This window comes from Lycorma delicatula, chromosome 4 (assembly GCF_047948215.1).
Source record: "Lycorma delicatula isolate Av1 chromosome 4, ASM4794821v1, whole genome shotgun sequence".
NCBI classification, from domain to species: Eukaryota; Metazoa; Arthropoda; class Insecta; order Hemiptera; family Fulgoridae; genus Lycorma; species Lycorma delicatula.
Window position 1 is genome coordinate 78,901,251 of NC_134458.1, and position 20,830 is coordinate 78,922,080.

A 20,830-nucleotide genomic window follows, 5' to 3' on the forward strand; every position below is an offset into this window, starting at 1 on the left:
AATTTACGACAATTTAATTAACTTAAGTTACGTTAGGAATATATTTAAAAGAAAACCTATTGAAAAAACAAATAATATGAGGAAAACTTCGAAGATTAAAGTAATACCGTTTAGATAGTAATGAATTCAATTAAAAATATTCGTAGATATTCCGTGTTAAAAGTAATAATTAACAAAGACCTTAATAAAAAATATATACTTAGTTATGCAATTTTTTTAAATTTGAATCGGACTGATTAAATGAAAAAAGAATAAAAATTACACATAACTCGTCATTAAACATACACTAAATATTAAAATAAATAAATAAGTCATAAATTGAAATTTATTATTTTATTTCGATTTATTTTATAAATAAAATTGTTAATTGTACGATGTAGAAAATTTAAAACCTAAAATCTCTTAAAATATTATCTTAATGAATATTGAAAACTATTAATGCATGCGTATGTATACCTATTATAAGGATTGAATTTACTTGATTAGTACATCAGCCCGTTCGGCCAGATTGGGAAAACATCCTCGTACAGCTTCATAAGAAGAAACGTGTCCACAAATCCACATAAATATCATGAGAATTGTACGTCTAAAGATTCTTAAAATGAATACGGAGTGCAAATGTAGTCAAATTCTACGAAATACCACCGAACGGTCTAATGGAATAGGCAAAAAAGAAAGGGATGGATATTGAGAAGGTAACGATTCCCTATAATAAGAAAGGATGGTGAAAAGAAAGGATTATCAAAAACGGGATCAATCAAGGTTCCTTCAAGACAGTAGGTGTCCGTTTTAACTAGGATGCCGATGGATTTGAGGCATGGAATGTGAGCTGTTGTGAGTTACGTAACGACGATCTTACGATGACCGAATCAAGTATACGCTACAAATAGTTGTTTTGTCTTTATATATAATTAAAGTTATCTATGGAATTGTATGGATTGTAGATATTATCCGGTTGAGCTGAATGTAAGTTGGGTGATAAAGTGTAAATATTATACTTTTAAGATATAGTTTTAAAACAAAATATATCCAGGTTGTAATTTTAGGTTTTTAGCCGACTTTGAATAGATAAATTTTTAACAAGAATTGTAACGAAAAAAAATGTTTGTCGGAGGGTCGTATCTGAAGACATTTATTGTTATTAAAAGGAAATGTAAAAGGAAAAATTCTAAATTAAAATTAGGAAAATTTAGAGGAAAAAATAATTTAGATTATAGGTCTACGTACCTGTACCTACGAGTGAGGATATATAAGGAAGTTGGTTCTAAAGTTAAAAAAGAACTAATAAAAAATTACATCTAGCAATTCAACTGGCATTAAAGAATTTTTCTCTATTTCTGTTTTGTTTTTGTTCTGTCTACTAGATTTCGGTTTTTATCCCCCAAAAAAAAAAATGTATATATATATATATATACACATAAAATTAAAAAAAAATTGCAGATTTAACATCTATAACCGTTACTGAAAAATTCGAAAAGCAGAAAGGAAAATAATATAGGCTTTTCAAATAAGGATTTACAGAAGTTACTTGAAGATTAGGTGGGTAGATAAAATTCAAACGAAGCGGTCGTAAGACGAATAGGAGAGTATGAAATTTGTGACGGGTTCGTTAAAAGACGAAATTGGTCGGCGAGTCGCATATGAAGATAGCCTGGGTCATTATACTTGAAGGATTTGTATAAAATAAAAGTTATATAAGATGAAACTTTGAATCGTAAAACAGATAATCAAGACTAGGATGTAAAAATTATGTTGAGGTAAAAGATTAGCACCCGACAGAAAGGACGGAGAATCGCATCAAACAAGCAAGATGATTGATGACCCAAAGAAAAAAAAGAAAACATTATGAGAGACAAAAATAACTTCCTAAAATAAATGCAGAACTGGATCCATTTTAATTATTTATTCTATTCTCTTTCCCGATTAAAAGCCTACGCTCAATTACACCTTCCTGTCTGGACGATAAGAAATAAACTTTGTACAGGGTGAGAAATTCCAAGCCTGACCGGGATTCGAACCTAGAACCTTCCAGATTAATATCAAAGGCAATGATTAATTATAAAGGTACATATTTGTACTTTTCTGCGGAAGAGATTTAAATTTTTTTATTATTTATAGCTTTTTTTGTTGTTTTTGCTACTACACGCCTTAAAATTGTTATCTACAATTGACCGTTCTGATAAGCTTTAATTTTAAGTTACTACGTTAAACAGCAATAAAACCTTAATGAAATAGTTTATGACTAAAGAACGGCTGATTTTAAAGGCGCATTCATTTTTATGACGTATCATTAAAAACAGTCTCATGTCTATATCTACTATACACTCTTACCATTCTTATTTAAATTAATATATAATTAGCCTTTGATGATAAAATGAATTCCAGAGAAGAAATCATCTATTCTACGAAAAACATTATAAAAATTACTGAATTATAGATGTACAGTTACCCAGTATTAGGACCGAGAAATGAAACTAGGATAAGGAGATTGACTTTTATTTAATTATTAAAACGCTCGAAAAATTTGAATGTAAATTAAAATATTTTATATTTTAATAGTATTGCCCGCCTCCATGGTGATAGCGTCTCGACCTTTCATCCGAAGGTCCCGGGTTCGAATCCCGGTCAGGCATGGCATTTTCAAACACGATACAAATCATTGATCTCATTCTCTGAAGCAATACCTAACGGTGGTCCCGGAGGTTAAAAAAGAGAAGGTTTTAGTAGTGTAATAAAATACTAAAACGTGCAACGGTACAATTTATTTCATAATAAAAGGGGTTTAGGCGATATATTTTTTTCCTTTTTAGAAGTGTATTAAATCAGCGTGACAAAGGTAAACATTTTAAGTGCAATAAATATTTGATGATATATCCATCCTATCTATTCTTACGGATTAAGAATGAAATCCATTTACTAATGGATTAAATGGGTTTACACCGGTTACGTCATTATAAAGAATATCCTTTTTTACAGAATTTTGTTAAAAGGTAATGTAGGCCTAAATTATATCTTATTATTTTATATAAATTAATTATAAAAATACAAATTATACTGTATTGTTATTTTGAGTCGTAATAAAATTATAGTCGATTTAATATCAGACCGACTAGATTTTGAAGATACGATTTACGCGAGTTCGGATTACACGATACCGGATAATGGGGGTTCAGTTTTAGGCTAGTATGTAAGCCGTATAGAAAAGCGTTAACCGTATTACACAAGATAGATAAGAAAAATAATCCGTCATTTTTTATCGGTTATTAATTATCCGATGACGTCTATTATCGGTATGTGTTTGTTTTAGGGGTTTCTTTCCTAAGTTACGAATATTATCCGGTATATTTGTTTATTAAAAGTAAACGATGCCGGTTTGAAAAGCTTTTGGTTTTATTTCAGCATTAAGTCTGCGCCAGTGGTAACGTGTACGCGCGTGTGTGTGTTTTGTATGTCGGTGCATATCGTGTGTGGAATGTATCGTAAGTAGTGGAGGATTCTTTGTACGGTAGTGGGGGATCCTTTGTATATAAGGGTAGGGATGAAAAAGTAGGCGGAGCCAACGGGGCTTGACGATGGCGCGGTCTGGTGGCGTCGACAAACACCGCGGCACACCTAGTTCAGTCGAGTGCGGACACCCGTGGCATCAAGACGAAGTGTAATAATTTCGCTTCATCACGTCAACCACCACGCTGAATTACACAGACCTCGGGAGTCCCCCCTACGGGGGCGACATGGATGACAAGTCCGCTTTCCTCGACTACAACCCCCGGCCACCTTATCATCCTTATCAGGCACCGTACCCGTACGGCAACAGTTACGGCGGGTATCATCTCGCAGCTGCAGCGACGAACCCGTATCCTACGCAGTGCCCTTCGCCACCCAAAGACGGTGAGAATATTTGTGAAATAGTGGTGTTGAAAATATCAGTATCAAAGTCAATTTTTGTACCGTATCGATCGTAAAATTTTATGCGCGTGTGAAAAATATTAGTGCGTCAAAATTTATAAATCGTGATACGATATAACCTAGGTAACCTTATGGAAACGTAATTATACGTCCTTCACTATCGAACGTAAACCGAAAGATATTACGCAGCTTTAAACGTAACCGTACCGCAAAAAATTTGAGTGCGCGAATTAAGAAATTTATTTAAAAAAGCCACCAAAATACGAGAATAGTTAAACGTATATAATTACACTTAATTATATACGTTATAGGTTATGTATAATAAAATTACCGTTTTACGATATCGGATTCAAAAGTTGTTAATACCGCGTCTTATTTTTGATTAAAAATAAAACCTTTTTAAATTTATTAATGTAATCCTTAGATATTATTAAGTATTAAGGATTATTTTACTCCTTTTAACAAAAAAAAAAAAAAAAACATTGTTAAATAAATAATTCTATAATAATGTAAATAATAATAAATACGATTTAAATTTAATTAACTTAGCTAATATCATATCGTATAAATTTTTCCTGAATTATTTTAATAAAAGTATACTAATATTTATTAAAATTAAATTAAACATCGATAGATTATTAGCAGTATTATATCTAATTAAATGTAAACAAATAATTATCGTTAAAACGTTTACGATTCGACTCGTATGAAATATTATATTTCCGACGTTTAATATACAATGAAATAGAATATGTAGCCGATTCATTATATATTATCATATATAATCGTGTAAAATATTGTGTGTGTTTTTATGTGAAGAGAAAAATGTGTCTGTTTTATTTATTATTATCCTACAAAAATATATATATTTATAAATATACATAAAATATATGTTTTGAAAAGAAGTTAAATATGTATTTTGATCATGTACCGGGGTAAGTAATGAATTAAATATATTTATTCACGTTACAGTAGGTTAAAAGTAATTGATATTACTGTCTTAATTCATTAGGTTTATTTAAAAATTAGGCTGTATAAATTACACGTATTAATTTTTATAATAAATATTTCAAATACAGTCTATAATAGAATGTTTTATTAGTATTATAATGTTTTTTATGTATGTATTATCGAATACATTAATTTGAGTATAAATACTTAACTTCAAATTTTAATTCGACATAGAAATTAAATTTTTTTCTGATGTTAACATACTGATTATTTTATGAATAAATCCGATAAAAATAACCGAACATACAAATATTGTCTTCTATAAAAATTTATTATGTGTTTAGGCCACTGAAATAATAATTAAACTAATAAATTCATAACAATAATAATACCAACGAATATTTTTAAGTTCTGTCAGACGTTTGCGTTTGTATATAATACTAATCTTAAAATCTTAATTTACTATCACTTAAACAGTAGTTAATAATAAAAAACTTGAGGGAATAATTAGGATTCAAATAAATTTATAATAATTTCATAAATATTATATTATCTTTCGGTTTAATTTATAAAGAAAAAAAAGAAAGAATAAAAATCATAACTCTGTAGAGTAAAAAATAAAAACTTATACGTAGTACATGAATACTTCATTAATGCCTATAACTGATTTATCGAAATTTATTAAGTATATACATTTAAATACTACTAATTATGTTTATTTAATTAAGAAAGTAAGATAATCAATTGAAAAAATTGTTTACACAGCAATAACAAATTAGTAGAATACACAGATTTGACTGTAATTAGGCTATTTTAAAGTAAATTGTTTGAAAACAAGTTATATTTAAAATTATGAAACAATTTGTTGATTTTTTTGGTAAAATCGACTGGAGTTTCAAAAGGTACATATATTAACTGTAATAAACATCGTTTAAGATTTTACATTCTATTGAAGTTTTATTTATATACAATTAATTAATAAAAGAGGTTGCTGCACCTTTGAATAAAAAATTCATCGCGGAAGTATATTAATTACAAAAACTAACCTATAATTCAACCTTTTTGGATTCATTATAAGTCGAAGAAGTATATAACAGTACAATTTATTTTTAAAATGTTCATTTTTTTTACACATTTATATAAATGTACAATCAACGTAATATTTAAACGGTATTTTTAATTTTAATTCAAATAAATAGTTATTAAAATAATTTTACGGTTAATAAATCCAATTTTAATATCGATATTTAACAGCGTAGGTAACTAGATGATTTTTTATTTATTTTAATAGAAATAAATTAAATTTTATTACGATTTGCAAGTAATTTTTGATAATAATTTTTAAAATTTAGGTCCGAAACGTAATTTTATAAACACGTAAACAAGAATTAATAATAATCAATACGGTATATCAGAATTATATACAAATAAATAAATTTATTATGTTAAATTAAATAGTATAATCTTTTATTTATATGAAAACAAAATTGTCGTAAGTAGTACTATAAACAAATAAAACAGTACTAAAATTTTAACTACGATTATTATTATTAAGTACTTAACCTCTTCTGTACATCATTTATGACTTAAAACGTGGAATTAGAATTTTAGTAAACGTTAACATTTATTTATTTAGTCGGTACCTATTAAATAAATGATCAAAATAGAAAATTTTCTTTATAAAAATATATATATACATTTACAGTATATTTATATTTAAAAAAAACAAACAAACTGTTTTTTCTTAATGAAAACAATATATTTGTTTTATTTTAATTTCTTATACCGAATTGAATAGGGCATAGTTACTGTAATCGGATATAATTTTATATTTATTTATCTAACTTTTTATTTAAATCATCGAACAGTTTAAGTGTCGATTCATAATTTTTTTCTGTTGGGTTATTTTTTAAAAAGTAATAAATCATTTCCAAATAAATAATATAAATAATGTTAACTTTTATTTAAAAATTGTATATAATTTATTTTTTATTAAATCGATTACATTTTAAAAGAATATGAAAATAAATTTAATCGAGTTTATTTACGTTATAATTACAATTATTTATTATAATTATAATAACATTGTAAAATTATTTTGTTTTTATAAAAAATATTTTCTCGAATACAATATTATTGTGATTATAATTAAAATAATATTTTATTTATACGTAAATAAACTTGTGTTTTTTTCATATATTATTTAAAATATACGACTCGTTCTAATCTTTTTTGCATTTTTTAACTTGTACTAACAATAATCGTCAGTGAAGTATATGTAAAAGTTGTGTAAATAAATATACTGGTACACAGCTTCCTTCAGATAAAAAAGACATTTTAAGTGTTTTTGTTATTATTTATAATCAAATAATTAATTAATATATACTTTTTTAAAATTAATTTCATGATATAACATAATAAACAAACTTAATGCGAGACATAGTTAAAAATAATTAAACGACTCGCAGATAGTTATTTAGAGTTAGTTGTAAATTATTTATTTTTTATATAATAGTAGTTTGATCTTTTTGTACAGTTGTATTTTTTAATTATTTATTTATCGCTTTATTTTCTTTTATTTTAAATTTATATCTAACTATATTACTTAATGGATTCGGCTAATTAAATATCAATAAATGAACATAAAAGAACATCGTCAAGTAATTTTAACGGTTTATAATAAAATTATTCATTGGTAAACTTGGAATACGTATATTTTGTAATAAATTATTTTCTATTAGTATAACATAATGTTTATCGCGTAATTCATGTAAGACTTTTGTCTTTATTTTATTAATTAGCGTAAAAATATACTTTGAAAGTACTCTTTCCCTATTTTTCTACTTAAATATTTTTACGTATATATTTATTTATATTTTTTTTAACGAAACTTATTTATAAAAAAATATGTAGTAATTAATAAGTGTATTATTTACACGATTAGCTAATTATTCGTGATTACTTTATTAATGTAAAATAAAAAACATTTTAATTTAACCCGAAAACAAATAAATTAATCAATAAATAAACCTCCAATTTTTCCATTGATAAATATTTATACCTTTATGAATTTTAAAGAAGATATAAAAAAAAATAAATAAAATAAATTAAGAATAGATTTTATATATATATATATATATAATTTAAATTATAGATCTTGGTAAAATATTTTATGCAAGCTATAGTTTCTAAACATATCAAGTCAATCAAAATATATATTAACGCTTACATTACTTTTTTTTTTTATAAAATTTAATCATTATTTAATTATGATAATAATATTTTAATAATTTTTCCAAAAAATTAAATAAAATTATAATAAAGATGATGAAATTTTTACATATGTAACTTGAAAATAAATTATTAATTTTTTAAATAATTTTTTTTTTAAATTTATGTAACAATGGTTTAATTATTATTATTATTATTATTTCTATTACAAAGAACATGCTGGCGTGTGAAAATACGTCAGATTTTTTTTTGTTACTTTTTCAACTGAATCTTATTATTATAAATTATTAATAAAAAAAAATGTTTAAAAATCCAAATAGCCATTTTAAGAAAAAATAATTATTATTATTTCTTTTATTTCAAGTTAAAATAATGTACTATTATAATTTTTATAAATATATATATATATATATATTTTTTTTTTTAAGTTATGTAAGAATATAAAAAAAAATTATGCTTTTGTCTGTATTATATATGTTTTAAAATATAAAAATAGGATTTAAAAAAAAATTATTTATATATTTTTAAAATAAACAAACGCTAAAATTGACATCACGATCTTGAAATTTCTTATTTTTTTTTACAGTTTGATGATAAAACTTATTAAAATATAATTAAATAAAAATATAGTCGACCGCATTCTTTCGTAATTTTGATATAATTAAAACATATTTTAATGTCATAATGTTAGTAATTATTATAATAATTTTCTGAAACTATTTTCAATTTAAATTTAAGATTCTCTTCCGTACACTAAAATTTAAAATAACTATCTTACTGTTTAAGAAGTTATATGAACACGCATGTATTAGATGTATATGCTTTTCTTTTTTCAGTAGAAATATTTTGTGAAAATGTTAAGCTATTCCTTGGAAAACAAAATATAAGGAAATTCTTCGACAAAAACTTATCTAAACTAATTTGAAATGTTTTAAACTAATAAAAATGAGATGAACAAATAAACATTTTTTAAAAATTTTAACTATATTAAAATTAAAATGAATTTTTAAATTTTTAAAAGGTTCTATTTACCGCTAGCCTGTAAACGTTTATTTTAGTTACATCATAATTTTGTTTAGGATTAGATAAATATAACATGATAAAAAAACTTCAGTTTTGAATAACAAATTAAAAAAAATATTAAAAAATTGCGAAAAATAACAGCATGAATACTAAAAACAATTATATTCAGTGTAGTTTAAAAACAAATTATTTTTAACGTGGTTAATGATTGAATAAATCGTCTTATAATTACTAAAAAAAAAAAAAAAATACATAACTAAATTATCTATAAATTATTGTTTTTATTAACTATTAATATATATTTTATTTTCTGATAATGAACCTATAAAATATTACAAAAAAAATTATTCCATATAAAATGTAACTTGTAATTTAATTATTGAATAATAACCAAATAATTTAAAGTTTTTAAATTATATATGCGAAAAACCAAGCATAATTTGTCGAAATTAAAAATTCATGTCGGCTTTTTTATAGGTAATTTCCACTATTTTATTTGTCGGAAAATATCAAAAAGAGATCTTCCTTTTTACTTAAAAAGAAATCGGTAAATTTTTTATTTTAAATTTTATATTAAATAACTAAATCCTATTACATCTTATTAACGTATTCAGTTTAAAAATATATTACTTTTTCAAATTTATATATTATTTATGATTATAAATTTTTTATTATTTCATTTGTCAAAGAGTCATTCGTTTTACTACTATTATTAAATTTATTTAATATAATTAACTTGTTTTGGCATCTCGATTAAAATGGATATATTTTTAATATATACATAGTCTTTAGCTTATTTCACTAGTTTTACTTTATACATTTAACATTTTTCTTACAAATAAATTGTAAGAAGTGTTCAGTATTATAAATTTCAATCGCTTAGTTCTCCAAATTGATATTTTATATTGTTTTACATCTATAATAATATAAAAAAAGAATCTTAAAAAATAAAAGAGATGTAGAAACTTCATTTTAAATAGAATATAAATAAATTATTTCATTCATTTAATTTAATAAGTTTTGGGATTAAAAGGTAATCCGTTTTTGGCAAAAAAACACAAAAGAATTTTTATTTTTTGATTTAAATTTTCATATTTGTCCATTATTTATAAAAAAAATGCTTATGATATAATAGATATATATTAATAAGTTAAAATATCAGAAGATCGCTTGATGCAAGATATTTATAAATACAAGTTTGTAGCTACTTTTTCAAATTAATAATGAAATCATCTCTGATAAACAAAAATTAAAAAAAAAGAAAATTATTTTGTATAGGTATAGGTTCATTCAATACAGAAATATACTGACAATTACTATGAAATCAAACTACAGGAACATTCTGATGATCCGTTGCAGAAATGTTTTGGTAATTTAAACGAAAATGTTATACATTTTAATATTTATGTTTTTTTTAATGAATTTCTTTTTTTCTAAATAATCTTTAATCGTTTCGACTTAATGAAAAATCATTAAATTTTCACTAAAGATGAAATTAAAATGTCATAAACTATCCTAAAAAAATAGAAATAAACATTTTTTACAAATAGATTTCTGATACTTAAAAAGTAATATATAGATTGAATGTTTCAAAAATAAGATTTTATAAATCGATTCCATTTATAAATTGACATGTTGGTGTTGTGATATACAAATTTATTGACACTATGCCTGCATGATAACGTAGACTTTAATTAAATAATAACAGTAAAACATTATTCCGCTATTAATCATTAAGCTTTAAATATTAGTTGTCTTTACATATAAGGTTGTAGTTAAATATCAATTCATATATATAATCGATTAAAACCGTAAAAAAATTCGGTTTTGAAATTTTTGATAGATTTATGAATTTAAACGAGTTCACAAATAAAAATCGTTTAAAAAAAAATAAAAACTTTTTCTGTTCTTCTGGAATAGAATGCGTTGTTTAGAGAACTTAAAATATTATCAAATTAAATTTTTTATTATTAAAGATTCATTATTAATGAGAAAATCAGTCGACCGATATTAAAATTGTGCTCCTAAATGTATTGCATATGTCAGCGAGGAGGGAACGCTTTTCGAAAACTACTGGTGTTAAAAATATCTCAATTAACGTTTAAAATTATAATTAAACGTTATACTTTAAAAATAAATAAAACTAAAATAAACCTACATAAAGAAACACGCTGAATTTTCTTCTCCAACGATTTTAAGAAAAGGTATATTATAAAATTCGTTGGACTTACTTTACGCCTTTCCAGAATTTTTATTTTTGAAGTTGTTGATGAAGAATAGATATTATTATAAAACCTGTAAAAACATAAGATGTTAATAAGACCCAAATAACGTACATTTTTAGCGTTCTAGATAAAACGCGACATTTTTGGTGACTTAAATTATAGTAATTTAGTTTTTAAATAAAACAATCTAAATAATTCAGACGATGAATTGAATCGTTCTAGCAATGCCAATTTTTTCCCGCTATTTATATTAAAAAAAAAAAGACGGAAAGTATACATGAAAATGTATTTTTTAAATACAATAATTATTTAATCGAATTAATTATTATTTATTAATGAAAATAGTTTCATTATTTTCAATAAAAAATTGTCTTATAGCTAAAAAATTTATTTTTTGTTTATATATATTTTAGATTATTTAGTTGTCGGTTTTATCTATTTTTAGAGTTTTCTCATTATTTTTCATTCAATTTAAGAAGTTTAACGCAAATGTCTAAAACTTTCTCTAAAACAGAATCTTGACCGTTAAAAAAATAAAGATACAAAAATATATACGTATTGTTACGTTAGTTTATTAATAATTTTAATTATCTTATTTATAATTTTCATTACGAATTTTTGTAACTAAAATTTTATAATGGATTAATTGAAAATCCTTTTAAAAGTAATAACCTGCCAGTTATATTGGTTTTAAACGCAATAAAAATTTAAAGTAATTTTTTACCGGTGTTATATAGTACAGCATTTGTAAAAAAAACTTTGAAAATATTGTCGACATGTCATAAACAAGTACTAGGTTATTATAAAACATTATAGAAACACATTTAATAATATTTTTGTTAATTAATAAAATAAATTTTATAAAAAACTATTAAAATGACTAACTACGGAAATTAAATTTTTTCATTAAAATTGAAATAAAAATTATAAAAGCGCATAAGATTAAGATTAAATTTTAATTTAATTTTTTTATTGTAATCTGTTTTTTTTTTTTTGTATACGGTTAAGAAAAGTTAATATACATCATTATTAACAAATGTTTTAGTTAAATGAAAAAATTAAAACACAGTTTTCATGGAATTGAAACACTTTTTTAAAAATTATTTTACTGGTTTAAAAAAACTAGATTACCTCAAATGTAGTGACTTAACCGTAACGTCAGTTTTACTGACTAAATCTAGTTAAAACAGCGATAAATTTTTGATGTAAAAAAAATCTATCCTCAATGCCACGATCAAATAGAATACGTTTTTTTACAATGGAAAATACGCTATCGTAGACTATTATTCGTTATTTCACCTATGTCTTTTTTAAGATGATGTCTGCCTTAGTACAATCTTATTAGAAAAATATTCTAGGGCTGTTACTTTTACGTTATCTTCTACGCGGTAAAAATATCTTTTACGTTTGTATAAATATCCTTAAAATTAATTTGGTAAAAGATTATATTTATTGTAGGAATCAAAAAATTCACGGTAAAATCTAATTACATCAATGAACCTATTAAAATGCACTATTCTTCGCTTCTGTAAAAATTTTCGTCGTATTAAAGACTAATAAAAATAGAATCTCAAAATTGAAATCACGATTAAGTTTTGTTAAATAAACCTAAATTAAAATTATTAGTAAATTGAAATTTAATTGTAGCATAAAATTCATGTATCCTTTCGTATTAAATTCCTGTAAAAGACTGAATACATCATTTTTTATTTTAATAAATTTTTTCCATAATAGTTTTTTAAAGTATGCAGATACAGTTATAAAAAAAAATATATACAGAATTATCTTTAAAATGATAGATTTGTACAGATAAATATTCTGCTTTTATTAAATTATCATTTTTAAAAGAAAACAAAAAAACCGTGATAAACCATTGCTTTATAAAAAGTTTAAACCGAAAGTTACTGCCAATTTAAAAAAAAATTGACATACGGTTTGTTCCCCGCGTTTACGAATAGTCAGGAGGAGGTTTCATAACAATAGTGATTTAATAATTTACAAATAATATTTCATGAAATTATTTATTGCTAATACAATATAGGAATTCTTCAGTCAAATTTTTACTAATTTACAGTATATTTTAATAATAATTGATGAAATTTTGTGTTTATAATTTAGCTGATTTACACTCGTTAAAATTTTGAAATCTACTTTTAAAAATTAAACACTTGTAGAGTGATTTTTGATAAAATATATAACATACGTTTGATATAAAAATAAAACCGATGGTAGGGAAATACGAAAAACATAAAATCGTACAATCAAGTCAAATTATACAATTAATAATAAATTTAAAAACTGGAAACAATTTTGTTTTAACATTTCTCATTTACCGAGATAAAAATTAAAAACTTGGAACATTTTTTCCCCTTTTCCTTAATTATATCGCCAAATAAGCTTGAAGCTTGTGCGTGGGATATGGAAATGTAGCGTATGAAAAATGCCATGCCTGACCGGGATTCTAACCCAGGACCTCCGGATGAAAGGCCGACACACTACCACTCGCACCACAGAAAAATAAAATTTATCCAAGCATAAGTTTATTATTGATCAAAAACAGCAAAAGTATTACAACAATTTTAAACGTAACATAAAATCTAACATTTCAATTTTGCTTACCCCAGTTAGACAATATTCTTGACAACGTTTCTGTTTTCCCACAGGTTCCGTTTTGTGTAAAACTTTTTTAATTATCGATAGAAATCTTTGCCTTTCCCACCATATTTTATTACCATAAAAAGAATTCACATTATCGGCAAGTAATAACGGTTTATTAAGGAAAACAGATGGTATATAATTAATTTTAAATTACGAAAAATAATCAAATTAGTAAGACATCCGATGTTAATTCTTTCAATTTTTTATTTAAATTAGCGATCAAATGACTGAAGCGGTTGGTGTCTAAATGTAAAGCTGTGTTTAAAACGGATAACGCATCGGTTAAAAACATAACTAATATATATATATATTTGCTTTATTCCGTTGAATAATAAAAATAATTACCATAAAGATGTTTCGAATAAAAAATATATGAGTATATACAATTTCACAACCATTTTTTAAAACGTTTTTCGTCATAGCGGTCTAGAACGGGAATATATTAAAAAGTTAATATTAAATTAATTTTTGTTAAATATTATATATTTTTTACCGAAGCAAATCAGTATGCAATATCAGTATGTAATAATACCAGTATAATAAAGCCCAGAAGCAATGCAAACGGTAAACTAGAAAATTTATAATTGTTGCTCTTATAAATAAAATAAAAAATTTATTCTCAATTTTTTGGTAAAACCTATACATAATTATTATAAAATAATGAAATAATTTAATTTGCAATCAATTCGCACATAAAATGCTTACTTTTTACATAAGACAGATACGTGTTTACACAAAACACTGACAAACTTTAAAGAAGGTAATAATTTGGTAAAAAATTAAATTTAGTTTCTTAAAAATATAATTATTCCATCTCTGAACTTGTAACTCCTAAGCACTGAACTTACCGTTTAATCTGTCAGATAATTCTATTAGTGGTTGTTTATAATAATAATAGTGTACTCTACACACACACACACACGCGCGCACACAAACAAACACACACACATATATATGTATACGTAAACAATATTCCATAGGACAGTTTAAAAGACTTACTAATTTGGAAATTAAATTTATTTAACCATGAAAACGTACATTGTACATACAAATTATTATTTTTGTTTAAAGTAAAACAATTCTTAAAAATACAATTTGAAGAAAACTTTTAAATGTAAAAATATTTTCAACATTTACTGAAATTTTGCAATGAGATTTCTCATCGATTAAATTATTAACAGTTTAATATAATATAACATTAATATTCTTTCGTAAAAATAACTAGGTAGCCTATTTCTTAATATAAGTAATTGGTTTTTTTTTTACGAAATTGCTTAGTATTAGGTAGCTTAATTTGTGGCATTCTTATTTTGCTATTATGAGCAATCTAAGTACGAGGAGCTATTATGAGCAATCTCGTATTAATGGGGAAATTCTCTTTTGTTTCCAAAAATTATCGGAAAAAATGATTTATTTATTAATTTATCATTTTTTGTGCTAATATTTTATTTAAAATATAAATTTATTTTAAATATAAATTGGTATTTATTTTAACCATTTATGCAATAGTTCTTTCTTCCTACAATTTTTATCCTGTGTACTTCTTCAAATTACTACTATTCCCGAATGACTTAACACACATTTCTTAAACGCATTAGCTAACTTCATACGATTCCACTACAAAATTTACTTAAAAAAAACTTGGAATAGTATCAATCCAACCGATTTTCAACATTCTCCCGTAACATCACGTTTCAAGAACCTCAACTCGTTTTTCTGTGCGGTTTACCTGTTGTAGTACATGCTTTACTGCCGTTAAACGTTTCACTCCACACAAATAAATTTAAAAATGTATTTATAATTGCTAAAGCTACGTATCAAAAGAAATTTTTTCCGTTTAAATACGTCCTTGTCCTTTTTACGTTTTCCTTATTTTGTCCTTTGATATTTTACTACATAAATATTGCGAGTCATCATTCCTGATAGCTTACATATTGCGTTTAACCGCGGTCATTTAAAAAAGTTATTTTCTGTTAGGTTTTATTATTTGTATTCTCTTTTTTTTATTTCCTGATTTATTTTTTGACCTAGGATCGTAATACTTAATATCTAATCGCACGTTCTACAAGAGTTCTCTATTAATTTTTCTACGACTAAAGATCTATAACTATTAATCCGTACATTTATTATGTCTGGTTGCGTTTAGTATCAACCGAAGAAACGATTCATCGGTGACCCTTATACTTTTAATTTGTTACTTCATTCGTATAAATGAAAAAAGAATGACATAATTATTACTTTTATAGCAGTTAAAAATAAAAAGTCATTTTTTAACAATTTATTTTTTCTACACATAAGTGCCATTATTAAACTGAAAAGAAAACAAATACAAACAATAGGAGCTCCAATATGGCTACACAATAAATTCAGTTATTATCTTAAATGTAAATGTAATAAAATATCTTTTGTTAAATGAATAAAAAAATCTATTATCCATTTTACGGTTACGTATAATAAAAATATAATTTTAAATTAATTTATTAATAAATAGTTAATGTCTTTTTTTCCTTAATTGTTATTATTCGTAATTAATGAATATAACGATGAAAATAAAACGATGAGTATCGATGAAAATTTAGGTATAACTAAAAATACAAGCTCCTTTTATAACTTATTTTTTAAATAGTAAACTTAAAACTTGTATATGATATTTCTATTCAAAGTACGGTGTTATTTTAAATTGTTAATTTATATTTTTTATGCTGGACGTTTATATTTTTAATAAAATACAGTAAAATTTCATAGGTTTAACTTTTAAAAATTTAAATTTCCTATAAGTGTAATAATTGTTATATTATCTATGATAAAATGATTAATTATATTAATAGTTAATTATTCCTACAATTTTAAAATAATTTTTTTTCAAAGTAGCTATAACAAACTTCTTCGTTCAAATTTAATTTTATTCGACCAGAATGTTTGAAACGACAGAGAATTAATTCGTTATCGATCTTTACTTCTTATTTATCCATTATTTACATAAAATTACAGTACATTTATATTCTTTACGCAATTTTATTTCACTATTTTTTTGGTTTTTTAAGTTTTAAGCGGTAGATCTACTGCTAATGTGTTATGTTTCCCAGAAAATATTTCAATTCATTATGAACAATTACAATAGGGATAACAAACGATTCTTTTCAATTATCTAAAAATGTATAGTTATGTAAACTGATATATACAAAAAATAAATAAATTCAAGGTTGACGAGTAGGGGCTCTTCAGTTTTAAATAAAAAAAAAAAAAAAAAAAAAAATGTATTGACACCTTACAAAAATTTATTAAAAAAACAACTGCTTCACAATTTGTTAATTAAAAGAAATTTAATATTCTTAAAGATCCTTATATAGTTAAGTTTCTTTTATAACAAAATAAATAAGGAATTAAAATACGAACCCGTTTACTTTTATTCGAATTAATAAAATATTTTTATTTTAAATTCTGAAGTATTAAAATCAATAATTTTAATATTTAAAGTAACTACTTTTTAATTCTAATTTTTGCATTTTTTATTGTAATATATGTACACTTATTTAAAACTATAAAAAAGCTATTCGTACTTTTTCAAATTTTGGTAGAAATTTACTTTAATTAGTTTAATAATTTATTTGTCCCCCGTTTATAAACGTACAATATTTATTAAACATTTATAAACGTATAAATTTTAATGAAATAGTTCTTTCTCTAGATTTTCATACGCTTCACAGTCTTTGGTTTGTAAAGGGAATTTTTTTTTTTAACTTCTGATGACTATCGGTTATACATTTATAATAATTTTAGCTCCATAAATTTAACTAATAATACTTTTGTAATACATAAATTATAAATTTTTAAATTAAAATCTTTTATCCAATAACATCGATTATTTATTATTGTTTTGTTAAAAAATAAATCATCTATAAATTCAAGAATTAATCATTTCCAATTAATCATTTGAATGACGATTCCGAAAAATATATTCAATCTAATTTTTGTGTGTATGTAGAAAAACATTTTGAAATGCAACAATGAATGTAAGTAGATTAAAAACAAATCTGTCTTTTTTTTGTTTCATGAAATTAAAAAAATACGTTGGTAGTAATTTTAAAAACTATGTAACTTAAAATAAAAAACTTACGAATTTAAATACATTTTTTAAATGACGAAAAACATTTTAACAAATATATTTCCATTAAGTATGGATTATTTCGTAACTTTTCCTACGAAATAGAATTTATGTATTTTCTTATACCATTTATTATTTTACGCTGCTAGACAGCAGTAAATATATGTATTTTAAGGTAAATAATTAATACTTTAGTTAAAAAAATTAACTTTGGACTAATTAAATATTTTCTATATCTTCCTCTCACTCATTTTTTTTTTCTTAGTCCTCTTTAATTTTCAATTTACTTGTATTCGTTAAGTATCAGTATAAATCTTTAACTCGTAAATTATCTATTGGAGGTACTTTCAGCGTGAACTATTGCAATTTAGATTATAAGATTACAGATAATAAAAACGAAATAAAATTTAATAATTTATGGTAAATTTATTATAGTGCTTCATAATAATTTTACTGCATCGTAATAAAGTTTATTAATTTATTAAAAATATTTTTCTTGTATAGAAACATATGTTTCGTAAGTTTTTATTTTTTTAACGACATGGATTACCGTCCGAGTTAATTTATTATTTTACACGTATTATTAGTTAAATATAAAATAATATTTAATAATGTATAAGTGACTGCCAATTATTTTGAACGAATAAAATATTATCCGGTTAATAAAATAACAGAAATAAAATAATAAATAATATATAGAATAGGGTTGACGATACGGAACTCGATTAATAATGAATCGTCACCAACCTCGTAACGGTGGTTTGCATTACTTCATATTTCACATTACCTCGTTTAAACACAACTAAAATCTAAAAAAAAAAAATATATTTTGTAACATATAACACTCGTGTACCTAATCGCTTATTTTTTTCCAATCGGCTATCCATAGTTAGATAGTTTTCCAGTGTATAAAACAAATTTAGATATAAATAATAAATTAGAGTCTAAGAATTCGTATCTTTTAAACGTTTGTTTGTTACTTACGGTTCGTTCCAAAAACGATATTTGTCTAAGGAGGAGAAAACCTGTTGCGAAAATTAGTGCGTGTTTACGTGAAAGGTAAACATAAACATTAATGGCATTTCAGAAATGCTAAAACAAAGTTACCTAAATTGAAAAAAAGACCTATTAATAAAATGAGTGGCAGAAAATAGATCGCTGTTATTTTATAACTCTATCCGTTAATCGCCCTTCTACAATTCAGATCATAATAACGAACAGAAAAAAATTAAAAAAATTTGTAAACATCAGTTTCTGTTTTAAATTCCTGTTAAGAAATTATTTCTATATAGGGTATATTATTATTATCATATATTAATATAGGGTTTTTATTTCCGACCGACAAGATGATCTGTTCTTCCATTTTTTATTTAATGCGCATTAAGAACTAATTTTATGGTAATTCTTTTTTCTGTTTTATTTTGTTGGCGGAAATAAAATGAATCATTTATCTTGTAATTTAACGAATTAATATCGTTTTATTCATCTAACTGACTTTTAAAAAATAATGTATAACTTTTCGTTTGTTTTTTTTTAATTCAACAATTTTGCGGTGCATAATCTTTATAAAATATTCGGTTTTTTCCGTAACCTTTTGTTTACACCTTTAACGTATGTATAAAACTTAGTAATTACATACTGTTAATTAAATATTAAAGATCTAAAAATAAATTGTAAAACTTTATTAGGTTTATAACAAACATTTTATAAGGTTTTATAATCTATAAAAAATGAAAATAGATTGCTGCTATTCCAGATTTATTTTAAATCATTTGAGATGTTTTATTTTTGGGGTGTAAGAAATAAACGCTTTCTAACTACAAAAATTATTAATAACTAAATCGGTAAAAGATATTTAGTAAATGATAATACATTTAAAATAAAATTTTTTAGCTATTTTATATCTTTTGATGTTGTAATAGATTTTCCATTAAAATGCCTTTTTTTGGTTTTTAATTTTGGTAATAATGAATTTTCTCTTAAATTTAAAAAAAATAGTAAGTAAAAGTACAAAAAATACATGTTATCACTGAAAAAAGCGATAAAGAATATAATCTCTCTAGTTTGAATTTTACTGTCGCACCATCTAAAAAAATTATACAAAGATGAATTAGATTTTTTAATTGTTTTAGTTTCATACAACGTTTATAGAATAAATTAAAAAATAATTTCTTAATATTTTATTTTAATAGATAGGTTTAACAAGAATAAAAATTTTCAAAATGAATAAAAATCACATTTTCAAAAATCAATTGGAAATAATCGTGATAAATTTGGGTTAAAATAAATTAATATTTTCCTTTGTTATAAGGTTTTTTATATTTATGATAGTTTCTTTTTTTTCAGTTAACTCAAAACAACTATTTATAATGAAAAATTTAAATAAACTAATTTATTTAGTCGTATGTTTTCTAAGTATAATCTATCTTCTGAATTCATTTCTTCTTAATCAATCTATGCATAACACAAAATATTTATTCCATTGACAAACATTTCTTCCATTGTCGTTAACATTTCTTTCCTTTCAGTTTGCAAGAGAAGACTATTTTGTGAAAATTAAGCTTTAAAATTTTTCTAAACGTTCAGACTATTCTTCTGATAATTGTCCGGTATATTTTGTCATTTTATTTTAATTTCATTCCATTTTCATCTTTTCCATTCTGGTTAACTCTTTACTATATTTAAATGTTTATTTCCGAGCTGTAAATTCTACATTATTATTATGCTTAAA

General features: G+C 23.5%; 1 protein-coding gene across 3 annotated transcripts in view; it reads left to right on the forward strand.

The window, feature by feature from the left end:
• The first annotated feature begins 3,618 nt into the window (after positions 1 to 3,618).
• LOC142323580 (uncharacterized) overlaps positions 3,619 to 20,830 on the forward strand; it is a 332,171-nt gene continuing 314,959 nt past the window's right edge. For all 3 annotated transcript variants that reach the window (XM_075363406.1, XM_075363405.1, XM_075363404.1), the window contains exon 1: positions 3,619 to 3,888. In XM_075363406.1, coding sequence (XP_075219521.1) covers positions 3,732 to 3,888 — 157 coding nt within the window. In that variant the 5' untranslated portion in view covers positions 3,619 to 3,731. The remainder of the gene's footprint in view (positions 3,889 to 20,830) is intronic.